The sequence below is a fragment of the Engystomops pustulosus genome, chromosome 2 (assembly GCF_040894005.1).
Source record: "Engystomops pustulosus chromosome 2, aEngPut4.maternal, whole genome shotgun sequence".
Taxonomy (NCBI): domain Eukaryota; kingdom Metazoa; phylum Chordata; class Amphibia; order Anura; family Leptodactylidae; genus Engystomops; species Engystomops pustulosus.
The window spans coordinates 131929707-131952346 of record NC_092412.1 but is presented as its reverse complement, the minus strand read 5'-3'; the positions used below and the strand labels follow the sequence as shown (position 1 = coordinate 131952346).

Genomic DNA, 22640 nt, shown 5'->3' with positions numbered 1-22640 from the left:
ACATGTCAGATTTAAAAAAATGGGCGATTTCTGGAAGGTTAAGGGTTTAATACTATCACATGTACTATTCAGTTCTGAAATGAAAACAAGGTATTTTAGAGTGTACATTTTTTTTATTAGTATCAAGAGGATTTTTGTCCTAATGAAACATTAGTTTTTTTTATGCTGGGAGAAATGTGATGCTCTGTTAAGCAAACCATCTCATTGTGACATTTGGAAAGTGGCTGATTTTACTGTTAGACAAAATTCTCACAAATCGCGTTCCTAGTATTTTCTGGGTAATTAATTGTGAACAGTTTCCCCTCTACTGAAAATTGACATATGTTGTCAGTACAGTAATTACAACAGCTGATTCAGGATCATTTCAATGAGATAAAACTGCACGAGTGGTTAAAAAGCAGATGGTAAGACTCCAACATTGGAGGGTTTTTGATGTAAAGCATCATTTGGTCCTAACCCTCGCTTCGGTAGTCACCCCATTAATGGAGACCTGCCAGTTTTTGTATTTATTTAGAAGCAAGGTTGTGGGAACCAACTGAAGACTATGCATTTGTGAATAGCAAATATATTTATTATATTGGTTTTATGATGCATCTGTGCCTGCAGCGTTTAAGGTAATTTGTATTTACAGCAACCATCACATGGGCAAATGGATCACATGTATTATGCTAGTACAAGAGTTCCAAAGCTGTAGAAATGATTCTACACTGGAGCTTGCTGACACATTAAATGTTACAATGCTATCAATGCATTTAGAACATCAGAGATGTACACAGATTTTCTGCAATTTTACCGCATTTAAAGCTGTCATAGTTGACAACTTTTAAAACTATTAAAAATAATATAAAAATTACCCTTTTGTTTTAAGATTCAAATTGTTAAACTATCAAGTTAACGTAGGAAAGGATATAAAAATTGGTTTTAGATGTACAAAGAAGAAATGTACCACTAGCATTACCATTTGCAAGGTGGTTAATTATTTGCAATAATTGTTAATACCGGATTTTTATTCTTGCTATTAGCCAAGCCATTAAATCTCTTCCAGAAAGAAAAGACCGGATGCGTCAGTGGTTTGCCCTTTGTTAGCACAGGAAATCGGTTTGGCAACATCTATGGATTCCTATACAGCAAAACTAGTTCCCTGCTCTGCATAGACAAGGCATCAAACTCCAAAATGGCTGTCTGTAAATTGGAGCTTTTTCTGTCTGATAGAGATTTACTGCATTTAAAACTCCGCACACCAGCAAAGAAATAAATGAATGAAAATGAATTCCGATTCTTATCAGCCCGTGCTATGTTATCACACATGACACTTGCGTAGCATTTACAAAATCAAGACATGGGGTGTTGTTACCAATCAGATGTACATATGCGTTTGGGCCGAGTTCCCCTGCCTGTTGCATTGTGTTTGCAAGCGCCAAGTGTGACAGTGTGACCCCACCCTTATAATGCCCCTGTCCTGCAGTAGTCCCCCTTATAATCCCCACTCTCCTACAGCAGCCAAACTATAGTGTTGCCATTCCTGCAACAGCCAGGAAAAATGTTTGCTTTCATTAAGCAGCACCTCCTATAATGTCCCCTTTGCTGCAATGGCTTATCCTTATGATGGCTAAAGGCAAAGAATTTGGAGCTTTTTTATTATGTAAACACTTATAAAGAAATTAATGAGCACCAAACTTTGGACTTTAATAACTATTTATAACCTTTAGGTGACAAGCCAATATAATTATTTGGCCATACATGTTGGAATGCATTTTCTTGTTCTTTCAATCAAATCCACTTAAACACCAATGTGTATCATGATTGTCGGCAATGCTAGTGAGAACACCTAGATTTCTTAGACCTTCTACACACGATGATAGTACAGACTTATCTTAGTTGCTATTCTTTCAGCGCAATGAGAAACCCCCTTTCTTCAAGGTTTTCAATCTTCTTGGAAAACCTCTTTAAGATATACCGTATATACTTGACTATAAGCCGACCCGAGTATAAGCCGAGACCCTAATTTTGACACAAAAAACTGGAAAAACCTATTGACTTGAGTATAAGCCGAGGGTGGGAAATGCATTGGTCACAGCCCCTCCCCAGTATATAGCCTGCCAGTCCCTGGAGTATGTAGCCTGCCTGTCCCCTATAGTATATAGCCAGCCAGCCACTTTAGTATATAGCCTGCCAGCCCCCTGGAGTATATAGCCGGTCTGCCTGCCACCTCAAGTATATAGCCTGCCTGCCTGCCCCCTTTGAGTATATAGCCTGCCTGCCCCCTCGAGTATATAGCCTGCCAGCCCCTCCCGGACCGTCGCAGGCACCATGATGTCAGCCGCAAGAGCGTCAGAAGGTGAGTTAACTTTTTTTTTTTCTTGACTCGAGTATAAGCCGAGTTAGGGTTTTTCAGCACATTTTTTTGTGCTGAAAAACTAGGCTTATACTCAAGTATATATGGTGCAATTTTTCCTGTGAAATATAGTATATACAACAATGGATTTGAACTGTCAAGGACTTTGCTCACATCTATGTCATAGGCTCACTATGAACCATTCACAGCAGATTCTGAAAGACAATTCAATGCTTCTCATTGAGCTACATCTGCTAAAGCTCATGCACAGAAGTAATTTCAATATAAAATCAGACCCTTCTTTGTAGTTCCATGCAACCCCTACAACACAGCCTTGAATTGGAGTAGTAACAATTTAGTATGAAATATAAACTCTCTAATTATTATGTAGAAGGATATTGAGCATCGACACTGCACGGAATGAATTATGCTCGACTGTAATGAAATAAATTGCAATCTCAACATAAATAATTTTTGACCATAATATATTTTGATGATAACAGCAGTGAACATTGGCAGTTACTAATGTTCAACAAAAGTAATTTACTGGTGGCAATGTTTTCTGTGTTTGCAGGATTTCTTAGTAGAATTGATAGCTAGAGAGAGAGAAGAAGCTCTGAAACTTTATTCAGGTAACCACAAGCCACAAGGCCTGCATAACTTCTACAAGGAACAGTTGGCAAGCCCAGTCATCTTCCTTAGAAAATGGATGGGTGAGGTAAGAAAAACTGGGTAATCATAAACATAAGTGCTTAACCTGTAACACATGGTCATTCTTTAAACATTTGTACTGGTATTACAATTACATGGTGCCCATCTAAGGCTACATGCACAGGAATGTTGTTTTCCTTTGTTCGCTATTTTTTGCAGGCAGTTCATTGACTTATTAACTCCTTAATGCTCCATAACATATGTGTACATCATGGGGCTATTAAGAATATATGAAGAGGGCTCACAAGCTGACTGTACAGAACTACTAATGCAATGCAATACTTTATATTACACAGATAAATAAATTATTACAATAAATGTTTAATACAGATAGGTTGCACCTTTTTAAAATTGCACATTTTGTTTGCACACAAAAGCCCTTCATTCCCATTCAGAAGTCAAAAGCCAACAAAAATGTGTAAAATGTGCCATGGTGCCATTTAATTTGCACAAAAGTCACTAGCCCGGTGCCTTTTTGAGAAATAATAATAATTATTTATTATTAAAATCATCACTAGCCCGGTGCCTTTTTGAGAAATAATAATAATTATTTATTATTAAAAACATCACTAGCCCTGTGCCTTTTTGAAAAATAACTGCATCCAACTGCCAGAGCACAGGGATCAGCCATACAAGAAAAGCAGTGGAATAAAACATCAGTAATGATAAATGCCCCCTAAGGTATTTTACTTTTATTTCCAACAGGGATTTGTAAATTCACTGGATCTACCTGCAGTTTTACTAATATGGGATCAGCTGTTCATGCAAAGCTGGAATCGCAACGTAATAGAAAGTTTCTGCCTTATATTGCTTATGTTACTAAAAGAATCTATCATGGCTGCTGAAAATTTTTCTGCAATCAGACAGGTAATGCCCTTTTATTACATTTATACCTATACATACCAGTTCTGCAGGTATTCTGTGTGTTTATATTCTTTGCTTTTCGAATGCTTAAATGAAAAAATCATTGGACTTATAGATGACCCCTAGTTACAAACAGTCCTCGCTGCCCAATGTGATGTCTGGTGATGATCTCTGGATGCTGGTAATTTACTGTACTTTGGTCCCAGACTGCAGTGATCAATTGTAATGTGTCTGCAATGAAGATTGTTTGTTAATCCTTACCTCACCAACATTTTTAAAATCCAATGCACAGTTTTTTTTTTCTCGGGACAAAGTGTAGCCATGACACAGAAGTGGTATACAAACATATGTGCAAGCTCCAAAAATGTTCTTTTAAGTGCACAATTAGACATAAAACTAGCACATCAATATATCTGGGCCCAAGTATGCATGTATATATACTATATATAAAACTGGATAAAAACAAAGTAGCCACTGGTCACTAGTAACCAGTAGTCACAGTGCTGCCCCCCTAACTGCTGGGTCAGTTATAGATCATAGGCAGCAGTTTTTAAAATTGTGCAGGTGGACGCATCATCATTCATTGCCTGCACTGCATCCAGTATTGGGATCCTGTTAGTAGTCATTAGAATTGCTATGGACACATTATAAATTCTTCAGAAGATCTTGATCATCTGCATCTTTTAAAGTGATGTATGGAAGTTTGAAATCCAGCTCACCATAAACCACTCTTATGTCCAGAAAAGCAAGGACCTCTCTTCTGCAAGGGTAAAACAATCTTCAAGAACATTTTCCAATGGCCCAGCTGAACCGTAGACAAGTATTTTTTTATTGGTGTATATTGCAAATTCCATAGTGACAGTAAAAATTGCCAACAAATTTCAAGCAACGAACTTGCTCTTAATCATTATCCATGAAAGAAATACTTGTCTACAGTTCAGCTGGATCATTAGAAAATTTTCTTTGGAGATATTTTAAAGTGACCCTTTTACTGCAAAATAAATGTGTAAATGTAAAAATCTTCAAATGGGTAATAAATTATTATACAAATAGGCAATGCAAAAAGTAGACAACATTTACACATTTAGCCTGCAAAAAATATAAAAGAAACAATTTAAACAATTGTGCAAAACAAATGTAAAACATATTGTAATGTAAGTTTAACATTTTCTTTCTACAATTCCTTCGTGCAGGTATTTTTAAAAAGCGGATATCACTTGCTTACAGCTGATATACAGAAAGCTTGGATCCACCTACAACAAGGAGGATTGTTGACTGATATTCCAAGCATGAATCGAGTAAGACAGAGGTAACAAAGAAATACGTCCAAATTAGTAGTGCCCTCTTTCTTTCTTTCTTTCTTTCTTTCTCTCTCTCTCTCTCTCTCTCACTCTATATATATATATATATATATATATATATATATATATATATATATATATATTTATATTCAGGCAAGCAAAAATGCATCTAGCAACTTTGTGTAGACTTATTCTGACCATCACTGCAGAATGTGGCTCGTTGCAACACCTCTCCACACTGCGCTCCTAAAAATGCTGCTGTCACTTATACTATACTGTCCCATGGACAACAACTACCACTTGACTATTCTGTGCCCTGGGGTATGTTAAATAAACCACCTCTCAACACAAGATACCCACTAAATACATTTAAATCTAAATAAATAATTAAGATAAAAAGTATTCTATACTGTATATATCTCACTAAATTATTTATGTATACAGATACACTGCCTAATTCATTATAATATATTTACAGTTGCCATTACTTAATTATAATTTATGTATAGAAGTCTATGTAGCATCCTCCTATGAATTATTCATATTATACACAGTGCCAAGAAAAAATTGTATACAGTGTGTGCCCCGCTAACTAATAAAGTGAGTTACCTTGTGTAAGTGTACTTTTAACTACACTTTTCAATTAATAGTTCAGATGATAATAATGAACATTGTAATTTACTTTATTAAAGAGGTCTGTTCCCATGTACATTTTATCCCCTCCCTTTCTTCTCATACACCACTGAAAGCTGATTGGATTAGAACCTGATAATGTTTCTAATGACTTGACTCTTTACAGTCATTCTCTGGATAATCTTCATAGAATTGAGAAGAAAATATGCATATACATTTTCTGTGATAAGATAAAGAAAACTTTGCAACTTATCAACCTTGTAAGGTAGCCCCCTTTAATGGCATATTATCCTTAAGGAGTTTTCTTACTTCCCTGATTCCGACAACTAAATCATCAAGGTAGATATGCTCTAAGTTGGGAAAAACTTAATCATATTATGCAGGTACTACAGTGATGTGCTTCTGTGTTTCTGCACAATTGCAGGAGCGGAACAGATTTCTGTATATCAGAGGCGTCCTGAGACCCTGAAGAGAAGACATAATAAATGTATTACCATTTCTGTCTTTTCCGTTGTCCACAACATATTGCCAAATTTCCCAGTTTGTCGACAAACATAATGGGGCACATTTACTTACCTGGTCCGCAGGAGAACACGAAAAGCGCGTTGTCCGACAACAATGCACTGTGCAGCGATTCAAGAAGATTGTGCGCCCGATATCCTACATGTGTTGCTTCCCCGCTTACGTCTGCCGCAGTTCACCATCTTCCTCACAGTGCATGTAAGTGCATGGCTTGCAACACAATTTTAAAGTTAAATCCTGCGCTCTGTCCGAATCCAACGGTCCGCCCCCCCCCCCAATTTCTGTTGCATGAAAGCCAGTGCCGATGCGCCAAAATCCAATCACATGCGACACAATCCCCTTCTAAATTCCTGTCCCAGTGGCACCACCCCTGAAAACTAAGGAAACCCCAACAGAAATGCGGCCACGGGACCCTTAGTAAATAAGCACCAACGTTTTTTTTATCAGATCCAAATAAATTAAACTTGCTTTCATCACTAAAATGACCTGTGGACTACTTCTCCTGTGTCCACACAACACGCTCCTCAGCAAAAGTGAGTCTAGCCTTTCTGCTAATAAAAGGTTTCGTCTCTGCAGAGTAGGAATACTCTTAAAGGGAACCTGTCGCCACATTTTCAGATATACAGCCAGTGACAGGTTCCTATAGAGCTCTATTAACTAACTTTTAGTTAACACTTGTTTAGCTTACATCAACATAAATCACCTTTTATCTTATATTACCTGGCATTAGAGGAGGTGTGTCCTGCTCAGCCGGCCCCTCCCATCTACTCCTCCTCCTTAGCAAACATTCCCTAAGTACAAGGGGGCAGAGCAGTAATTTACAGAGACACAGATCTGTCAGTCAAAATAATGGGGTGTGGTTCACTGGAAGCCTGGGAGAGAGAAGAGACAAAGCCAGCTAATTTGCATATCAGAAAATGTCTGTAATTAAGGTACAGTGCCTCACTGGCAGCTAATTTTAGGTGATGAACTTGTAACCCTTTAGCAGCAGGCATTGTTAGTCAATTTTGGCGACAGGTCTTCTTTAAACTTTGAGACACTGTATGACAAGACTGATACTTAACCTGTTCACTCCTAAACTGGCGAGCAATTCCAGCTGCAGTGTAGAAACAATTACCCTTGGAGATTCACCGCATTACCCTATCTTGCATTTGTCTTTTGAGGATTACCATCCTTCTTGGGGTATTAGTTTTTGATGTTGTAAAGATGCAGCATTCTAGAAATCACAAACTTCTCTTTTCATGGCTGATAGGGTCACCCCTTTGGCCTTCATCTGTGCAACCTGCCGCCGGAGGGTTTCAGTCACTTTTGAATGGCACACCATTTTTGCAAAGTCAGTGAAATCCTGAAAGTTAGGCCACTTACACACTAGCAAGTGTGATACTTCCATTTTGCATAACACTTGCAGCGTGTGCTGGCTGGAATGTCCTTAAATCTGACAACCAGAACTGAACTGACATGATGAGCATTCGGGACCAACGTTCCAGCCAGCACACACAGCGTGATGCGAGTTGGAGGCATCACACTAGCTAGTGTGTAGAGGGCCTTCGGCTGCCAGTTTAATAGGGTTTGTTAGATAATTAAGGACCTTCGGCTGCCAGTTTAATAGGGTTTGTTAGATAATTAAGGACATTAACAGCAGATGCCTGGTACCAATAACTTGAATATATGTTGGGGTTTGGGGTCACTGGACCCCCTGGATCACCACAGGAGATGGTACTAGCCAACACCTTTGACCAGAATTTAAGTGGCACCTGGTCTTTATGAGAGCCTGCCGCAAAGCGGTATGGTCTTGCTGCGGCAGGGTGCCAAAAGGTTGTTCCACTGGTGAGATTAGCCCGCGGTGGCAGCCCAGGTCGAGGTACAGAATCAGTGTTCAGGCTTGAGGTCAGGTACAGGCACGTAGTCAGGGCTGGCGGCAGAGATGCAAGGTCACAGGTCAGGTCCAAGGTCAACTACAGCAATACTAGCAGGGCAGCAATGGGAAAAACAGCTAGGAAAGTAGGAAGCTTTCTCTAAGGCTAGTGAGCGCAAAGATCCGTCGGGGAATAATGGGAAATACCGGCCTTTAAGGAAAAAGTAGTGGCCAGCGCCAATCAGGGGTTCGCTGGCCCTTTACATCTCCGGTCCCGGCACGCGCACCCTAGGGAGGACGGGAGCAGGATCGTGGAGAAATAGGTGAGGGCCGAGGGGGAGCCGCCCCACGGAGAGGGGTACAAGTCAAGGATCACGGGGGCACCCGTGACAATGTATCTGAAAGTGTTCCTTTACAATTATCTAATTTACAATTTTTTTTACTGTCCTTTAGAATATATACAAGAAGTAAACTTCTGAAGTAATACTGCCATTTTATGCTAAATTATGCCCTTCCTTTATTTTAAATAAAAATAGAAATTCTTCCATTATTTAGAGCAGAAATCTATTTTCTGCTATAAATAATGGTAGAATGAAATAAGTAAGATTGCAACATGCAACACCCATCAGCCAATACCGCCCATCAGGTCCTTCAGCTTCACTCCATTACTATATCTTCTTACAACCGCATCCATGACTTCTCCCATGCATGTCCCATGCAATGGAACTCTCTACCAAAATGTGGCAAACTGTCCAACCACTTTCCATACCTTCAAATTAAACCTGAAAACCCACATGTTCACAATAACTCCACTACTCTGCTCCCACACCTCATGTTTCCATCTTCCCTCCCATATAGATTGTGAGCCATCACAGGCAGGGTCCTCCTTCCACTTGTTTCCTGATCACTGTAGTTTTGTATTTTGTACTTGCATTTTTTTTTGTCATAATATAATCTATGTGAACCCCTTACTGATTGGAATTACCATGGAATTAATGGTGCTTTATAAATAAATAATAATAGTAAATAATAATAATGGGTAAATGGAGACCTTCTTTATTGTACATGTAACTCTATGGGAATGGAGGATGAATGGAGACATTCCATACCTGTACATTATTCCTGTACCTAGGGGGTAGTATTATAGACGTAAAATATTCTTGTACACAGGGGCAGTATTATAGTTATATTCTTCTACACAGGAGTTACATTTTTGTACATAGGACTAGCATTTTAGTAGTTATATTCTTGTACTTGGGAGCAATTATATCCGTGTAAATAGGAAAGAATTATAGTAGGTATATCCTTGTATATAGGGGGTAGTGTTAAAGTTGTTAGTGTTATATAATGTTACCATCTTGATTGCACTTACCAAAGCAGCTCCAGCGGTAGATTCCTAAGGCCCCATCATGCTGGATCTCTCCATAAAATTATCTCTCGTTTTTGTAAAAATAACTTTTACAAATATGCAGATGAGCCACAAGTTCCCCTCGGGACTCAGTTTGCAGTGGCAATTACACATCCCCTGGAGCACTGAATACACCCACCCCCTCTGCACTTGCAGTTCATTTGCATATTTTAAAAGTCTTGTTTTTATAAAAATTAGAGTGTATGAGACCATTTCAAGGACAGATTATGCATGATGGGGGTCTTAGGAATTTACTGCTGGCAGGGACGGATTGAGACTGTCATGGCCCCTTGGCTGTATGAATATTATAGGCCTTACAAGTCTGGAATCACCCTTTAAATATGGTACTAGAATCAAGCTTCTTGGGAAATGGAGGATGTGTCCCTTCTATCTGCTTCCAATCTGCAGTTTAAGGGCCTTTGGAGGACCTTCACAGGTCCTTAAATGGCTCTTGTGTACATGTGTCTTGAAAGCAGGATCAGATGTACAAGGATTTCTCAGTAAAAAATTTGGTGTGTGGTTTCGCTGGACATGGACCCCCTAGAAAGCCTTGGCCCTGTGCTACCGCCCAAACTTCCTATGTTACAATCCACTACTGACTGCTGGAGCTGCTTTGGTAAATGCAATCCAGGCAGTATTTTTCCTTTAATGGACCTACAGCTTGGGGCCACTTCCCAGTAAATTCCCAGTCGACAAACTCAATTTGTGAAGATGAGTTTTCACTTTGTAGCTGATCTGTAAAAGGCAAAAAACAACAACAGTAAAAAGATTGAATCCATTGCAATTGTGTCTTACTACATGATGAAACAAATAATCCAAGGGAAAGGGATTTTTTTTCTGTGGAATACATTGTTTAAGTTATTTATGGTTTGACTAATTTGGCTTCCACCTTTTTACTGATTCACTTTTATTGTTAGCACAAAAACACAGTTGTTCGTGGTGCACAGTTTGCCCCTTAAGGAGCTACTCACGGTATAAGACCGGTCCACACAGTCTTTGAAAAAGTCCACAAAATAGAGAAAAATATTTTCACTATGACCGGAGCTCCAAGGATTCTTCTTCTCCCTCTTATTTTATCTTAAAACTTCGATGAGTTTTAAGATAAAATAAGAGGGAGAAGAAGAATCCTTGGAGCTCCGGTCATAGTGAAAATATTTTTCTCTATTTTGTGCACTTTTATTGTTGTCTGAAAATTAATTTTAATACTGTTTACTTGTAAATCCACTAGGAATACAGCTTATTGAACTGTGCCTTGTAACAGCAAAAAAAAATAAATAATTAAATAAACTAATTAGTACTTTTTATGTGCAGGCAAGTCCATGATGCGTTTCCAAGACTCCAAGGTATGTAATGTCTTTTAGAATAAGGAAGAATAATGCCCTACTGTTTTCTGTATCATAAACTATGAACAGACGCCTTAATTTGTAATATTTTTATGAATACTAAGATGAACAGATTTAGTTTATCATGTTATTTGTTGTTGGAAATTACTACAGGCGGTCCCCTACTTAAGACCACCCTACTTACAGATGACCCCTAGTTACAGACGGACCCCTCTGCCCACTGTGACCTCTGGTGAAGCTCTTTGAATGCTTTAGTATACTCCCAGATTGCAATGATCAGCTGTAAGGTATTTGTAATGAATCTCTACTGATAATCCCTGGCACAATACAGCAAAAAATTTTGAAACTCTAGTTGTCACTGGGGCAAAAAATTTTTTTGTCTGGAACTACAATAAAATATACAGTTTCAACTTACATACAAATTCAACTTAAGTACAAATCTGTGGAACCTATCTTGTATGTAACCCCAGGACTGCCTGTATTAAATTGAAAAAAAAATTGTAGCAGTGTTTGGACAAAAGACCCCAAAAAACAGTAAAAGACAAACTTATTTTAAAGTGAAAGGAAGAATTACTTAAAGCAATGGTTTGTTTCTTATTGGACAAATATGAGGTTGCCAGTGAACCCCAACTTCTTATTTTGACTGACAGATCTGTGTCTTTTCAAGCTGCCACTCTCAATGCATTGAGCAATGTGTGGAAAATTGCATATCTTGTCACCGTTTCACACACCCTGTGATGGGCAGAGCCATGCCATGGTGGGCAGAGTCACATGGCAGTGGCTGGGACCAACATAGACAAAGGGAGAAAAAGTTTGGGATAGGATTTTACTCGGGGGAGGAGATAGATTTAAGCTGGGATGCTGGGCAATTTTCAACAAAGGCACAGTGGGGGTAAGGATTATTGTGCCTGTTCCAGTCAGGATTTGAACTGGGGTCCTGTGGCCTTTTTAGTCGGTCCTCTACCACTTTGCTATGTAGCCTGATTGTTTTTATCTGTCTTTTTGTTTCTGGTGTTTCTGCAGTACCTGATGGTGTTTTTAAGTCTCAGCTGTGTTAATTTGTATTATCTTATCAGGAGTAGTCGGGCTCAATTTAATGCTGGTTTTGTAATGCTGGTATTAATCAATATATTTGCTCCTGGTATTGTGATATTATTGGTAATATTGACATTGTACAGTAGTTTTATTATGAGTACAATGTTATTTATGCTGTAATGGTGGTGGTTATCATGTAGTAGTATTATTTGGCTCTTGTTTGGTGGTCTTAATGGGCTAAATTACCGTCTTGGCACTTCACAATAGATCAGTGAGTTTTTGTGTTGCAGTTTGGGCACTTGGTCTCTAAAAAGTTTGCCATCACTGCCCTAGAGGAATATGGGCAGATGTGTGTCTACATGTTATATCATGATTACCAAAATTCTTAAAGAAAACCTACCATCAGAATCAAGCATGGATAAAGCAGGGGCACTTACTCATAGATCCAGGCACCGTGACCGTGATAATTGTATATATTTGTTATCCATGGCCTCCTTCCTGCTGAATAAAACTATTGTGTAAACAAGGGTAAAAGCAAGAAACAGAAGAAAGGGACAGACGAAAACATACTAGGAAATACAATATACCCCAAGACATCAAAAACAATAAATTGTCTAGTAATAAATCTTTCCACATCTGAACAAGAGTCTATTTTGTCAAATGGACTAGGTTTTACTCCATCAAATAATTTTACTATTTTTCAAACTGTATTAGATTTGAACAAACTGGCAAGAAATATTACAATTCATAAGCATTTGGATTGGGATACTGATGAAGAAACAAAAAGCTTTAACTCAATTATACCAAGATATCAGCCAATACCCTTATATTGTCTGAACAGAGACATGAATTCATTTAATGATCAATTCCAATTAGTTATGCGGAGACAGCTAACAGGTGAATCTATATCTCATTTCGATGTTTCAGATGCACCATGTTTTAGAACTCAAAATCAGTTTTTTTTTTTTATCCTGTTCAATCTCGGCCTCAAGTTCTGGAAGTGTTTAAGGATAAAATAGAAAAAGACCTTGTTGCATTGTATCACCAAATAAGACAAGAAGGTTATAAATCTAATAATGTAAAAAAAGGAAAAAAACAAAGGACAGTTATTATTGGTATTCAAGACAATAAGGACTTGCTTGTACGCCAAGCAGATAAAGCCGGTGCCATTGTCCTTTTGAATGCAACATTGTATAGCCAGTTGAACGTGGAGATTCTTACAGATAGCAATATCGATTAGCATCTGATATCGGATCTGACCTTCATACTTCAGAAAAAGTTGAAAAAACTAATCGATAAGTGGGTGACTACGGGTGCCTTAACAGACAAGGAGGCGGAGCATTTGTTTGTGGAACTTCCAATTGTTTCTATTTTTCATTCATTTCCTAAAATCCACAAACAAATGTTTCCTCTGCCTTTGAGACCTTTAGTAGCAGAATAGGTTCTCTAAACGAAAAACTTGGAGATTGGGTTGATCATCACCTACAATCTCTTCTAATCACATTGCCCAGTTATCTTAAGGACACCAATCATGTTATATCATAGCTTGATAGTTATGTGTGGAACTCTAGCTACTGCTTGCTAACTTGTGATGTAGTAGCGTTTTAACAATCTCTGCATCATGATGTTGTACTGCACTTCCTTAAATATCATCTGTACATGTACAATTCACACAGTAATTAGACGAAACAATTTTTGATAATGTCTGTAAAATTTAATGTCAGTAAGAGCACAATTATTTTAATTCTACTTACAAAAGTGTGGAGTGGAAATTTGGGGGGAAATGTTCCCCATTTGTATATGGCTAGTTGTGTGGAAGAATTAATCTTCACCTCGGACAATCCATTTATCTCCCACATCAGGTGCTATGGTCGCTTCATTGATGGCCTACCTCTGGTTTGGGAGGGATATCCTGTCCAAGCATTGGCATTTGTGGACTATTGTGGACTATTTGAACTCCACTTTATTTCAGTGTAAAGCATAAGTGAACTTTAGATTCATATAACTGAAGTCCTTGGATATAACATTAGTAGGTGCCAAACTCCACATTAAATGCTACATCTTGTCATCCAAACCACGTAGTTAAGACCATACCAGTGGGAGAGCTCATACGCACACAGATGATTGTTTCTAATCCAAATGTCTTGACGCTTGAAAGAAAAAAAAATTGTAAAAAATTAAGAAGTAGGTAATACCCAAATTGGATACTGGATAGGGTGGAGAAAATAGTACAATAAATCCCTAGGGAACAACTGATATCAGAGAAAAACATAAAAATACACCACTGGGACCTAGCCTTTCTTTTGACCTGGATGAAGCCGGGGCCCAGAATACAAGAGTGGCTGTCTGTGACAGCCTTGGGCATGCTATGGTCACGGTGCTTGGTAAATGAGGGAAAAGGTCTTGTCCAGAGCCTGGCGGGTTCTAGCAGCTGGTGTGTGCAAGAAAATGGAGGAAGAGGCTGATGGAATAGGTTTTTCCCTGGATCAACCACAGTGTGTAGGTCGGGATCCCTCAGGATGGAGGATGGGGAGCCTGTGATGGTGAACAGCCTAATCCAGGGATCACCTGGAGGTACGTTGGTGGAAAATTCTTTATTGGAACTTCAAACAGCAGGCAACAGATTTAAACATCAGCAGATCTTCAGCTGGTAAGAGTGCAGGTCCGCAGGTCCTGGTTGCTCACAGCCTGGATAATGGCTTCAGACAGGACAGAGTCCTCATGGTGGATCTCTGTCTTTAGGCCTAGTTTGCCTGTAATACCTCTGCTTCCTGGTCTGGAACACTGACTCAGTGTGAGAATCTGGACCTCCTGGCAAAGACTGGACCATGTTCTCCCACTCACAAGGGTTTTTATAAACTTCCCCTCATGAGGTAGCAAGCACTTGTCCAACCAGGACACTCCTTCATTACAATAATAATTTATTTTTCTTATAATATTGTAACCTCCCCTAAATTATATACGTTTTCCCCAATATTTATTTGTTGGTCTCACCCATCTAATTTATATAAGGCATCCACTAAATTAGTCTAGCACCCCTTAATAACTTCATCACATACCAAGTCCGTATCCCCCTCCAACCCGCCCCCACAACCAGCAACCCCCCATTAATTTATAGTTACCATGGCACCCCTCATTAACCAATATGTAGCACAGCACCCCATTCTTAATACAAGCTATAGGGCAGTGGTGGCGAACCTATGGCACGGGTGCCAGAGGTGGCACTCAGAGCCCTTTCTGTGGGCACTCAGGCCATTGACCCCAAGACAGAACTCACCAAACAGGACCAAATTCACCAAATCTGCAGACCCAATTTAAGAAATGCTGCAATCAGCGCTATTTTAAAACAACACTTCATTGGCTGTTTGGAACTGCGGTAAAAGTGATAAAGTGTTGACAGAACTCTAGGATCTTTGTAGGTCATCCTACTGGACCCTACATTCCTACTGTAAACAGAGACCCTGGTGAGAAGCTACAATGATAGTCTGAATGTGCCCTCCTTCTTTCAACTGAATTGGTGGCCTCAAGGGGCTCATACAATTGATAGATGTTGAAGAGCAGGTAGCAATAAGTTATTGCTTAAGATGCAATGTTGGCACTTTGCAGTAAATAAGTGGATTTTGGTTATTGTTTGGGCACTCGGTCTGTTAAAGGATCGCCATCACTGCTATAGGGGATAGTCAGCTCATCTGTATATGACTTTGGGGGTAAATGTATAAGAACTCTCTCAAACAAAAACTGTATTTATTTTTCCAGAGCTGTAAAAGAAATGGAAGCTTTGTTCTGATTTTATTGCAATGGACAACATAAAAATGTTTCTTTTAGAAGGTCTTAATAAATGAGGCTCAATGAATTCTGAACTGAGGTGGATTTGTGTAATGTATGTACATTCTATTAACAGGCACTGTGAGTAATGAAAATTTCAGAAGAATCTTGCATTTTGGTGTCAAAGAAATTTTGCTGAAGATCCTACCAAGGGACCATTTTTCTTCAAATGTAAGTACTTAGAGCTAGTTGGAGAATATCCCCATATTTCTTTATTTTAAATAATGTGTTTCCTTGTTGATGTGTTTTATTTAATCAAAAAATATTTTTTAGATCTTTCTTGAAGAATATAATGATGTAAAATTGACAGTGTCTGTGCACTCTGGCAGCATGAAGTTATTTTTCAAAACAAGTTCATTGAAACCAATTCTACTGGAAGAAATCAATAAAAATGAAGCCTTGAACAGAGATTTGTTTCTGCTGAAGTTTAATGGTAAGATGTTTGGATTACATTGTCTGCTGCCACGATAGTACCAAAAAATCAGCTTCCAACTTCACCAGTTGTTTTCATTCTGCTTTGCTTGTAGACTGTAAATCCTTAAGGGCATATTTCTCACACTGTGCCAATTTGTCATTCATCCACTAATCCACTAAGTCTTGGCATCCGTAGGATATTTCTGGTGTGCACAAGCCCAGACACACGTCATGAGTGTGTCCTTAAAACCTGCACCCTGTACTTCAGTTTGGGGTGGTTATTATCATATGTGCATCATGATAGCCCGCACACCACCCAGCACAGCCAGATACATCAAGAGGCTCCGGCCTTGATGTATCCGGCGTGCCATTGCACAGCGTTTGTTTCTATGCCAGGTGAAGAGCTCAGCAGTGGCGTAACTATAAATGAGAGGGCCCCATAGCAAACTTTTGGCTGTGCCCCACTCCCGATCACAGCACCTCCTCCCATCCCCTGCTCATTTTGAACATATACAATATTTTTTTAATTGTTTAAATTGTAATTATACAGCTTTAAAAGTAATTACAATACGGGGTTAGGAATGATGACCAAACACATAAAATGCCCAGCAGCGTCCTCAGGCAGTGGCCTTCACTCACTAATAACATGTCCAGCAGCTACCTCCCCTCGCTAATAACATGTCCAGCAGCAACCTCTCCTCACTAATAACATGTCCAGACACGACCAAAATGGTGGCTGAGCTCCTCCAGGTTACACCATGCACCTCTGGTCATGTGACTGACACGAACTGAGGTCAGGTCGCTTCACTCATGTGACAAGGGGAGCGCATTGCAGCTAGGAGGAGCTGGAGGAGTTACAGACGGTGGGCCGACAGGATCACTGACACGGCGCCAGATGGGTAAGCAGGGGGCAGAAACACAGGGGCAGGATGTTGCAGGAACACGGGGGTGGCAGGAACAGAGGGGGGGGCGGGACACGGGATGATTGTTTATACTGTGTTTCATGGTATAGCAGGGCCCTGGTGGCGGTCAGACCGGGTCTAGAAATGCAGCGCAGGCTGCCGCCACCTAGGCCCCTGAAGCTCACAGACCTTGTAGCAACTGCTACGGCTGCTACAGTGGTAGTTACGCCACTGGAGCTCAGCTTTAATTTTATAAACAGCTGTGGGAAAATAATAGCTGAGGTCTCATTGGTTGTCATGGACAACTAGAACAGTTCTGCTCTCAGACATTTCCGATAAGTCTCCCCCGTAATGTGTGCGAATAAAGAAATTCACTCTAACCATTTAAGCTTTATTTAGAATATAAAGCTTTTTTCCTATTGGGCTTAAAAACTCTCAGTCTTGGCAATGTATAGGTTATCATATTTTTGCCTGCAATGTACTGTGTATATTGAAGAAGGGATATTTGCGCACAGCTTGAACAGTTCTCTATGCGAAACAGCATGCCAAACTGTGTTACATCATGTGTAAAATACATAGTGACACCTCACCTGACCTGTAAGCTACCAGATGATGATATGAAGCTCCTCTGACATTAAAATGAAATGGTTTTTAAGCTTTCAGCTGTACTGCAATCAAAATCAGCATGAACAATCAGTAGTAAGTGTGAATCTATTAGATTACATTTGCATACATAAGTGGTGATTTACTTTGCATCCTTAAGGAAACTAATTTTAATATTTATATTGTTTGAGATTAAAGGGAATCTGTCACCACAATGTACCCACCCAAATTAACTGCTATGTTATGTAGGTCTATGCCCACACATGCCACCCATATTTTTGTTTTTATTTTCCCTGCTTTTTCCCATGCTAAAACTTTACTTAAGAAATATACAGAAGTGCTTCCTAGTGCGTTAGCAGAGTGCCTCAGCAATAACAACGCCCTCTGCTACACTTCCATTGCTCAATGCCTTCTCGCATCCCTCCACCTTCAGCTACATCATTCCTTGGTCATACAATATTAGCCAAAGCTCTGTGGCACTTTGCTAAGCGCTTTCCAAAGCTCTTGAGCCTTATTTGCTAATTTTTAAAGTGAGGTTTTGGCATGGAAGGGATAGCCGGAACAAAAAAAAAAGTATGGGTGGCACATGTGGGCATAGCCACACATAAAATAACAGGTAATTTTGGCAGGTACACTTGTGATTTAAAGGATTTTACTATATTTTACATATCAACCTTTACCTCAAGGAAAATGTACTAAGCCATGCACACTTTTAGCAATTTGCCGTGAAAGTGCTTTCAAAGAATGTGAAAGAATTGAGCATTACAGTCTAGTTTTATGGAGCAGGATAATGTTTGTACAGTCAGACTTTATTATCACATTCACAAAATATAGCTCAAAATCATTAAAGTAAGTAATAATTTAATTTGAATAAATACTGTATATACTCGAGTTTTTCAGCACAAAAAAATTTACTGAAAAACCCTAACTTGGCTTATACTCGAATGAAAAAAGAAAGAAAGTCAATACTCCGACACCTCTTCTTATGTCCGGCATTGGCAGGTCTGTGTGACATTGTGGTTCACAGGCTATGATGTCAGACACACAATATGATGGCAGTGGCGGCTGACATTAGAGCCTGTGCTTCACAACATCACACGGACCTGCCAGTGGTAAGAAGAGGAGGGGTGACGACGGAAATATGAGTATTGACTTTCTTTTTTATGTGCTGGGCAAACTGGGGCTGGCTATATCCGGGGAGCAGGGTGGCTGGCTATATATTAGGAGGATGGCTGGATAAATACTGGGGGCAGGCTGACTGGCTATATACTGGAGGCAGGCTGGCTGGCTATATACTGGGGCTGGCTATATAATGGGGGCTGGCTATATACTAGGGAGCTATCTGGCTATATACTGGGGTTGGCTGGCTATATACTGGGTGCAGGCTGGCTGGCTTTATACTGGGGGCTGGCTATATACTGGAGCTGGCTATACACTGGGGGCTGGCTGACTATATACTGATGGCTTGCTATATACTTGGATGTGGCTGACTATATTCTGGTGCTAGCTGGCTATATATGGGTGGCAGGGAGCTGGCTAGCTATATATACAGGAAAGCAGGGGACTAGGGGCTGTCTAGCTATTAAATGGGGGGCAGGGGGCTGGCTATATACTGGGGGTAGGGGGCTGGCTGTATACTATATACTGGAGGCAAGGGGCTGTATGTCTATATACTGGGGTCATGGGGCTGAATAGCTATATACTGAGGAGAAGCTGTGACCAATGTGCTTCGCACCCTAGGCTTATACTTGAGTCAATAGGTGTTCCCATTTTTTATGGTAAAATTTGGAGCCACGGCTTATATTTGGGTCAACTTGCACTCCAGTATATACAGTAGCTAATTTTTCTTATAATAATTATAATAATTTTACAGACCATGAAGCAATAGGAATACCAAAATAAGATAAAGAGAGAATCAATATATAAGACAGAGAAGGAGCAACAGGGTAGACCTATGAAAACATGCAATGATGAATAAAGGGGTCACAATGTTTTGAACTTAAGTGTCAGGCTCTATGTTTCACCATCCAATACTGTTTTAAACGTGACACTACCTTCATGTTATAGAAAATCATCTTTGTTATTTCATACATAAATTTGACTTGCTCCTAAAAATCTAAATTTAAATTTGTATAACTTTTGTAAATTCACCTTTGGCTTGCAACACTTCCTGAATCATTCTGGGCATGCTCTTGATCAGATTTAAGCATGCCTCAACCAAATTCTGATCCCAAGTTCTTTTCTACATGTTCCCACTTAGGTACGACAACAGTTTTTTTCTTCAGCTTAACCCACAAGGGTTTAATTGGATTGAGATCTGGGATTGTGGGGACCATTATAGTAATTCTAGTTGTCAGTGATTTTCTTGACCAATTTTAATGCATGATTCCAGTCATTATCCTGCTGGATCACTATTTCTTGATTCATTAGCCCCCATTTCCCTTTTATTCTTCCACTTTCCATACTTTTTTGCAAGCTTGAGCCAATGCTTCATATGGCAATATTGAAGTCAATTTCTCTTCACCTTTTTTCTTTACACCACTCCAGACTTGTGTTATGCTGACATCTGTGTTCTTAATAGTATGAAGCATACAAGTTGCCTACACTGCTACGTTTGTCGTGCCAAAACAGATAGACCTTGGGATGAGCCGACTCCTATATTTTTAATGGAGGGCCACCTCTTGGCTTTGGAATAAAGGGATGGAGATCATTTCAAATTCTTCTAATTGTCATGGTACACACTTGATGCAGTTTGCCAATTTGTTTGGCCAAGAGACTGCTATCAGTGAGGTGGATTCAAACCAAACCAATTCAATTCAAACCAGTGACTTTTCACTTGGGAGTCAACATGATAACACACTGAACTATATTAGATTAAATGTAAGAACAGGTTATGATTCGTAGTATACAAGAAGAAAAAGAATGTTCTTCTACCAAGAGCAAAACAGTAACAATACAGTTACATGATAACAATCTGCATAACTATATAATTTTATAATATTGCAATTAAGATTTATGTATGAGACACAAAAGACGATTGTCTAGAAAAGTATAGGGTGAAAGTGGAATGTCATATCTATTAAAGTCCTGTAATCCTCTCATTGATAACCTGTAAAATTACAATATAATAAGTAAGTGTTGCATTATATTCTATAAACATTTAATAATGACTCACTCAAATATAAGTAGAATGTAAAAAGAAAATCACGCTCTGGTGGCTCACTAGCCTCACCCATTGTTCTAATTTTAATAAAATACTATTTCTGTTGTAAAAATAAAAGCTTGAAGGAAATTTGTGTGGTGTTCAAGGGGGTAAATGGGGATGGAGTATAAGGATTCAAAGACAACGGCATTTGTAACAGGTGAGATATTGGATTCTGGATAAAATCGGCACCAATCTTTTTAATGTGACCATTGTAGCAAACAGACTATGACCCTACTAGGCAGAGATCATCTTGCAATTAGGAATAGTCCTCTGAGATGTTAAGAGGCATAGTTTATTAAACTATAAAGACATTGATAGCAAGCAACACAGATGTCTCAATTTAGATTTCACAGCAGACCAATGTAATTATTGCTGTCAGTATAGTTCCAGTCAGGGCCGCATCTGCCATGAGGCGAGATGAAAATCTCGCCTCAGGCGGCAGAATGCGGGTCCCTGTAAAGGGCGGCGAAATTTGCCGCTCTAAAGTGGGCGATTCGGGCGTCCATTAACGCCCGAATCGCCCACCAGCTAAATAAATCGCGCCTGTCTCTTTAAGACACAGGCGCGATTTATATGCGTAGCGACGCAGCGCCTTTCCGGCAGCTGCGTCGCTCCGTCCTAAGCAGTGACACAGGCGCCATGACGTCATGCGCCTGTGTCACTGTGCGGAGCCGCGGCACGCAGGAAGACCGGAGTGAAGGCCGCGTGAAGACGGGACCAGGCGCCGAGGAAGCAGCTGCCTGCAGGTGAGTATTAGTTTTATTATTTTTCATATACTTTAATTAAATGTGGGGAGGTTTTATGTTATACTGGGAGGGGGGGGGGTATTATATAGGGCTAGAAAACGTTTACTACTGGGGGAGGGGGGGGGACGCTATAGATATCATATGGGGCAATAATTATTTTATACTAGGGGGGGGGGTGCTATATATTATTTGGGGCCATAATTATTTTATACTAGGGGGAGGGGATGCTATATTTTATTTGGGGCTGTAATTATTTTATACTAGGGGGGGGGATGCTATATATATTATTTGGGGCCATAATTATTTTATACTAGGGGGGGTGCTATATGTATTATTTGGGGCCATAATTATTTTATACTAGGGGGGGGTGCTATATGTATTATTTGGGGCCATAATTATTTTATACTAGGGGGGGGGGTGCTATATGTATTATTTGGGGCCATAATTATTTTATACTAGGGGGAGGGGATGCTATATTTTATTTGGGGATTTGGGGCTATAATTATTTTATACTAGGGGGGGGGGGGTGCTATATATATTATTTGGGGCCATAATTATTTTATACTAGGGGGGGATGCTATATATATTATATAGGGCCATAATTATTTTATACTAGGGGGGGGGAGCTATATATATTATTTGGGGTCATAATTATTTTATACTAGGGGGGAGCTATATATATTATTTGGGGCCATAATTATTTTATACTAGGGGGGGGATGCTATATATATTATTTGGGGTCATAATTATTTTATACTAGGGGGGGGGATACTATATGTATTATTTGGGGCCATAATTATTTTATACTAGGGGGGGGGGTGCTATATGTATTATTTGGGGCCATAATTATTTTATACTGGGGGGGGTGCTATATGTATTATTTGGGGCCATAATTATTTTATACTAGGGGGGGGGATGCTATATATATTATTTGGGGC

General features: G+C 39.5%; 1 protein-coding gene across 6 annotated transcripts in view; it reads left to right on the top strand.

The window, feature by feature from the left end:
- Nucleotides 1-22640, top strand: part of LOC140118478 (uncharacterized) — a 197753-nt gene that overhangs the window by 80130 nt on the left and 94983 nt on the right. For 5 of the 6 annotated variants that reach the window (XR_011853202.1, XM_072136451.1, XM_072136449.1 and 2 more), the window contains 7 exons: nucleotides 2910-3053; nucleotides 3752-3913; nucleotides 5104-5219; nucleotides 10941-10972; nucleotides 12722-12904; nucleotides 15909-16003; nucleotides 16106-16265. Coding sequence is in view for 5 of the 6 variants with exons in the window: in XM_072136451.1 (XP_071992552.1) it covers nucleotides 2910-3053; nucleotides 3752-3913; nucleotides 5104-5219; nucleotides 10941-10972; nucleotides 12722-12904; nucleotides 15909-16003; nucleotides 16106-16265 (892 nt within the window). In the remaining variant the exon portion in view is untranslated. The remainder of the gene's footprint in view (nucleotides 1-2909; nucleotides 3054-3751; nucleotides 3914-5103; nucleotides 5220-10940; nucleotides 10973-12721; nucleotides 12905-15908; nucleotides 16004-16105; nucleotides 16266-22640) is intronic. The other variant, XM_072136452.1, reaches the window with a different exon arrangement.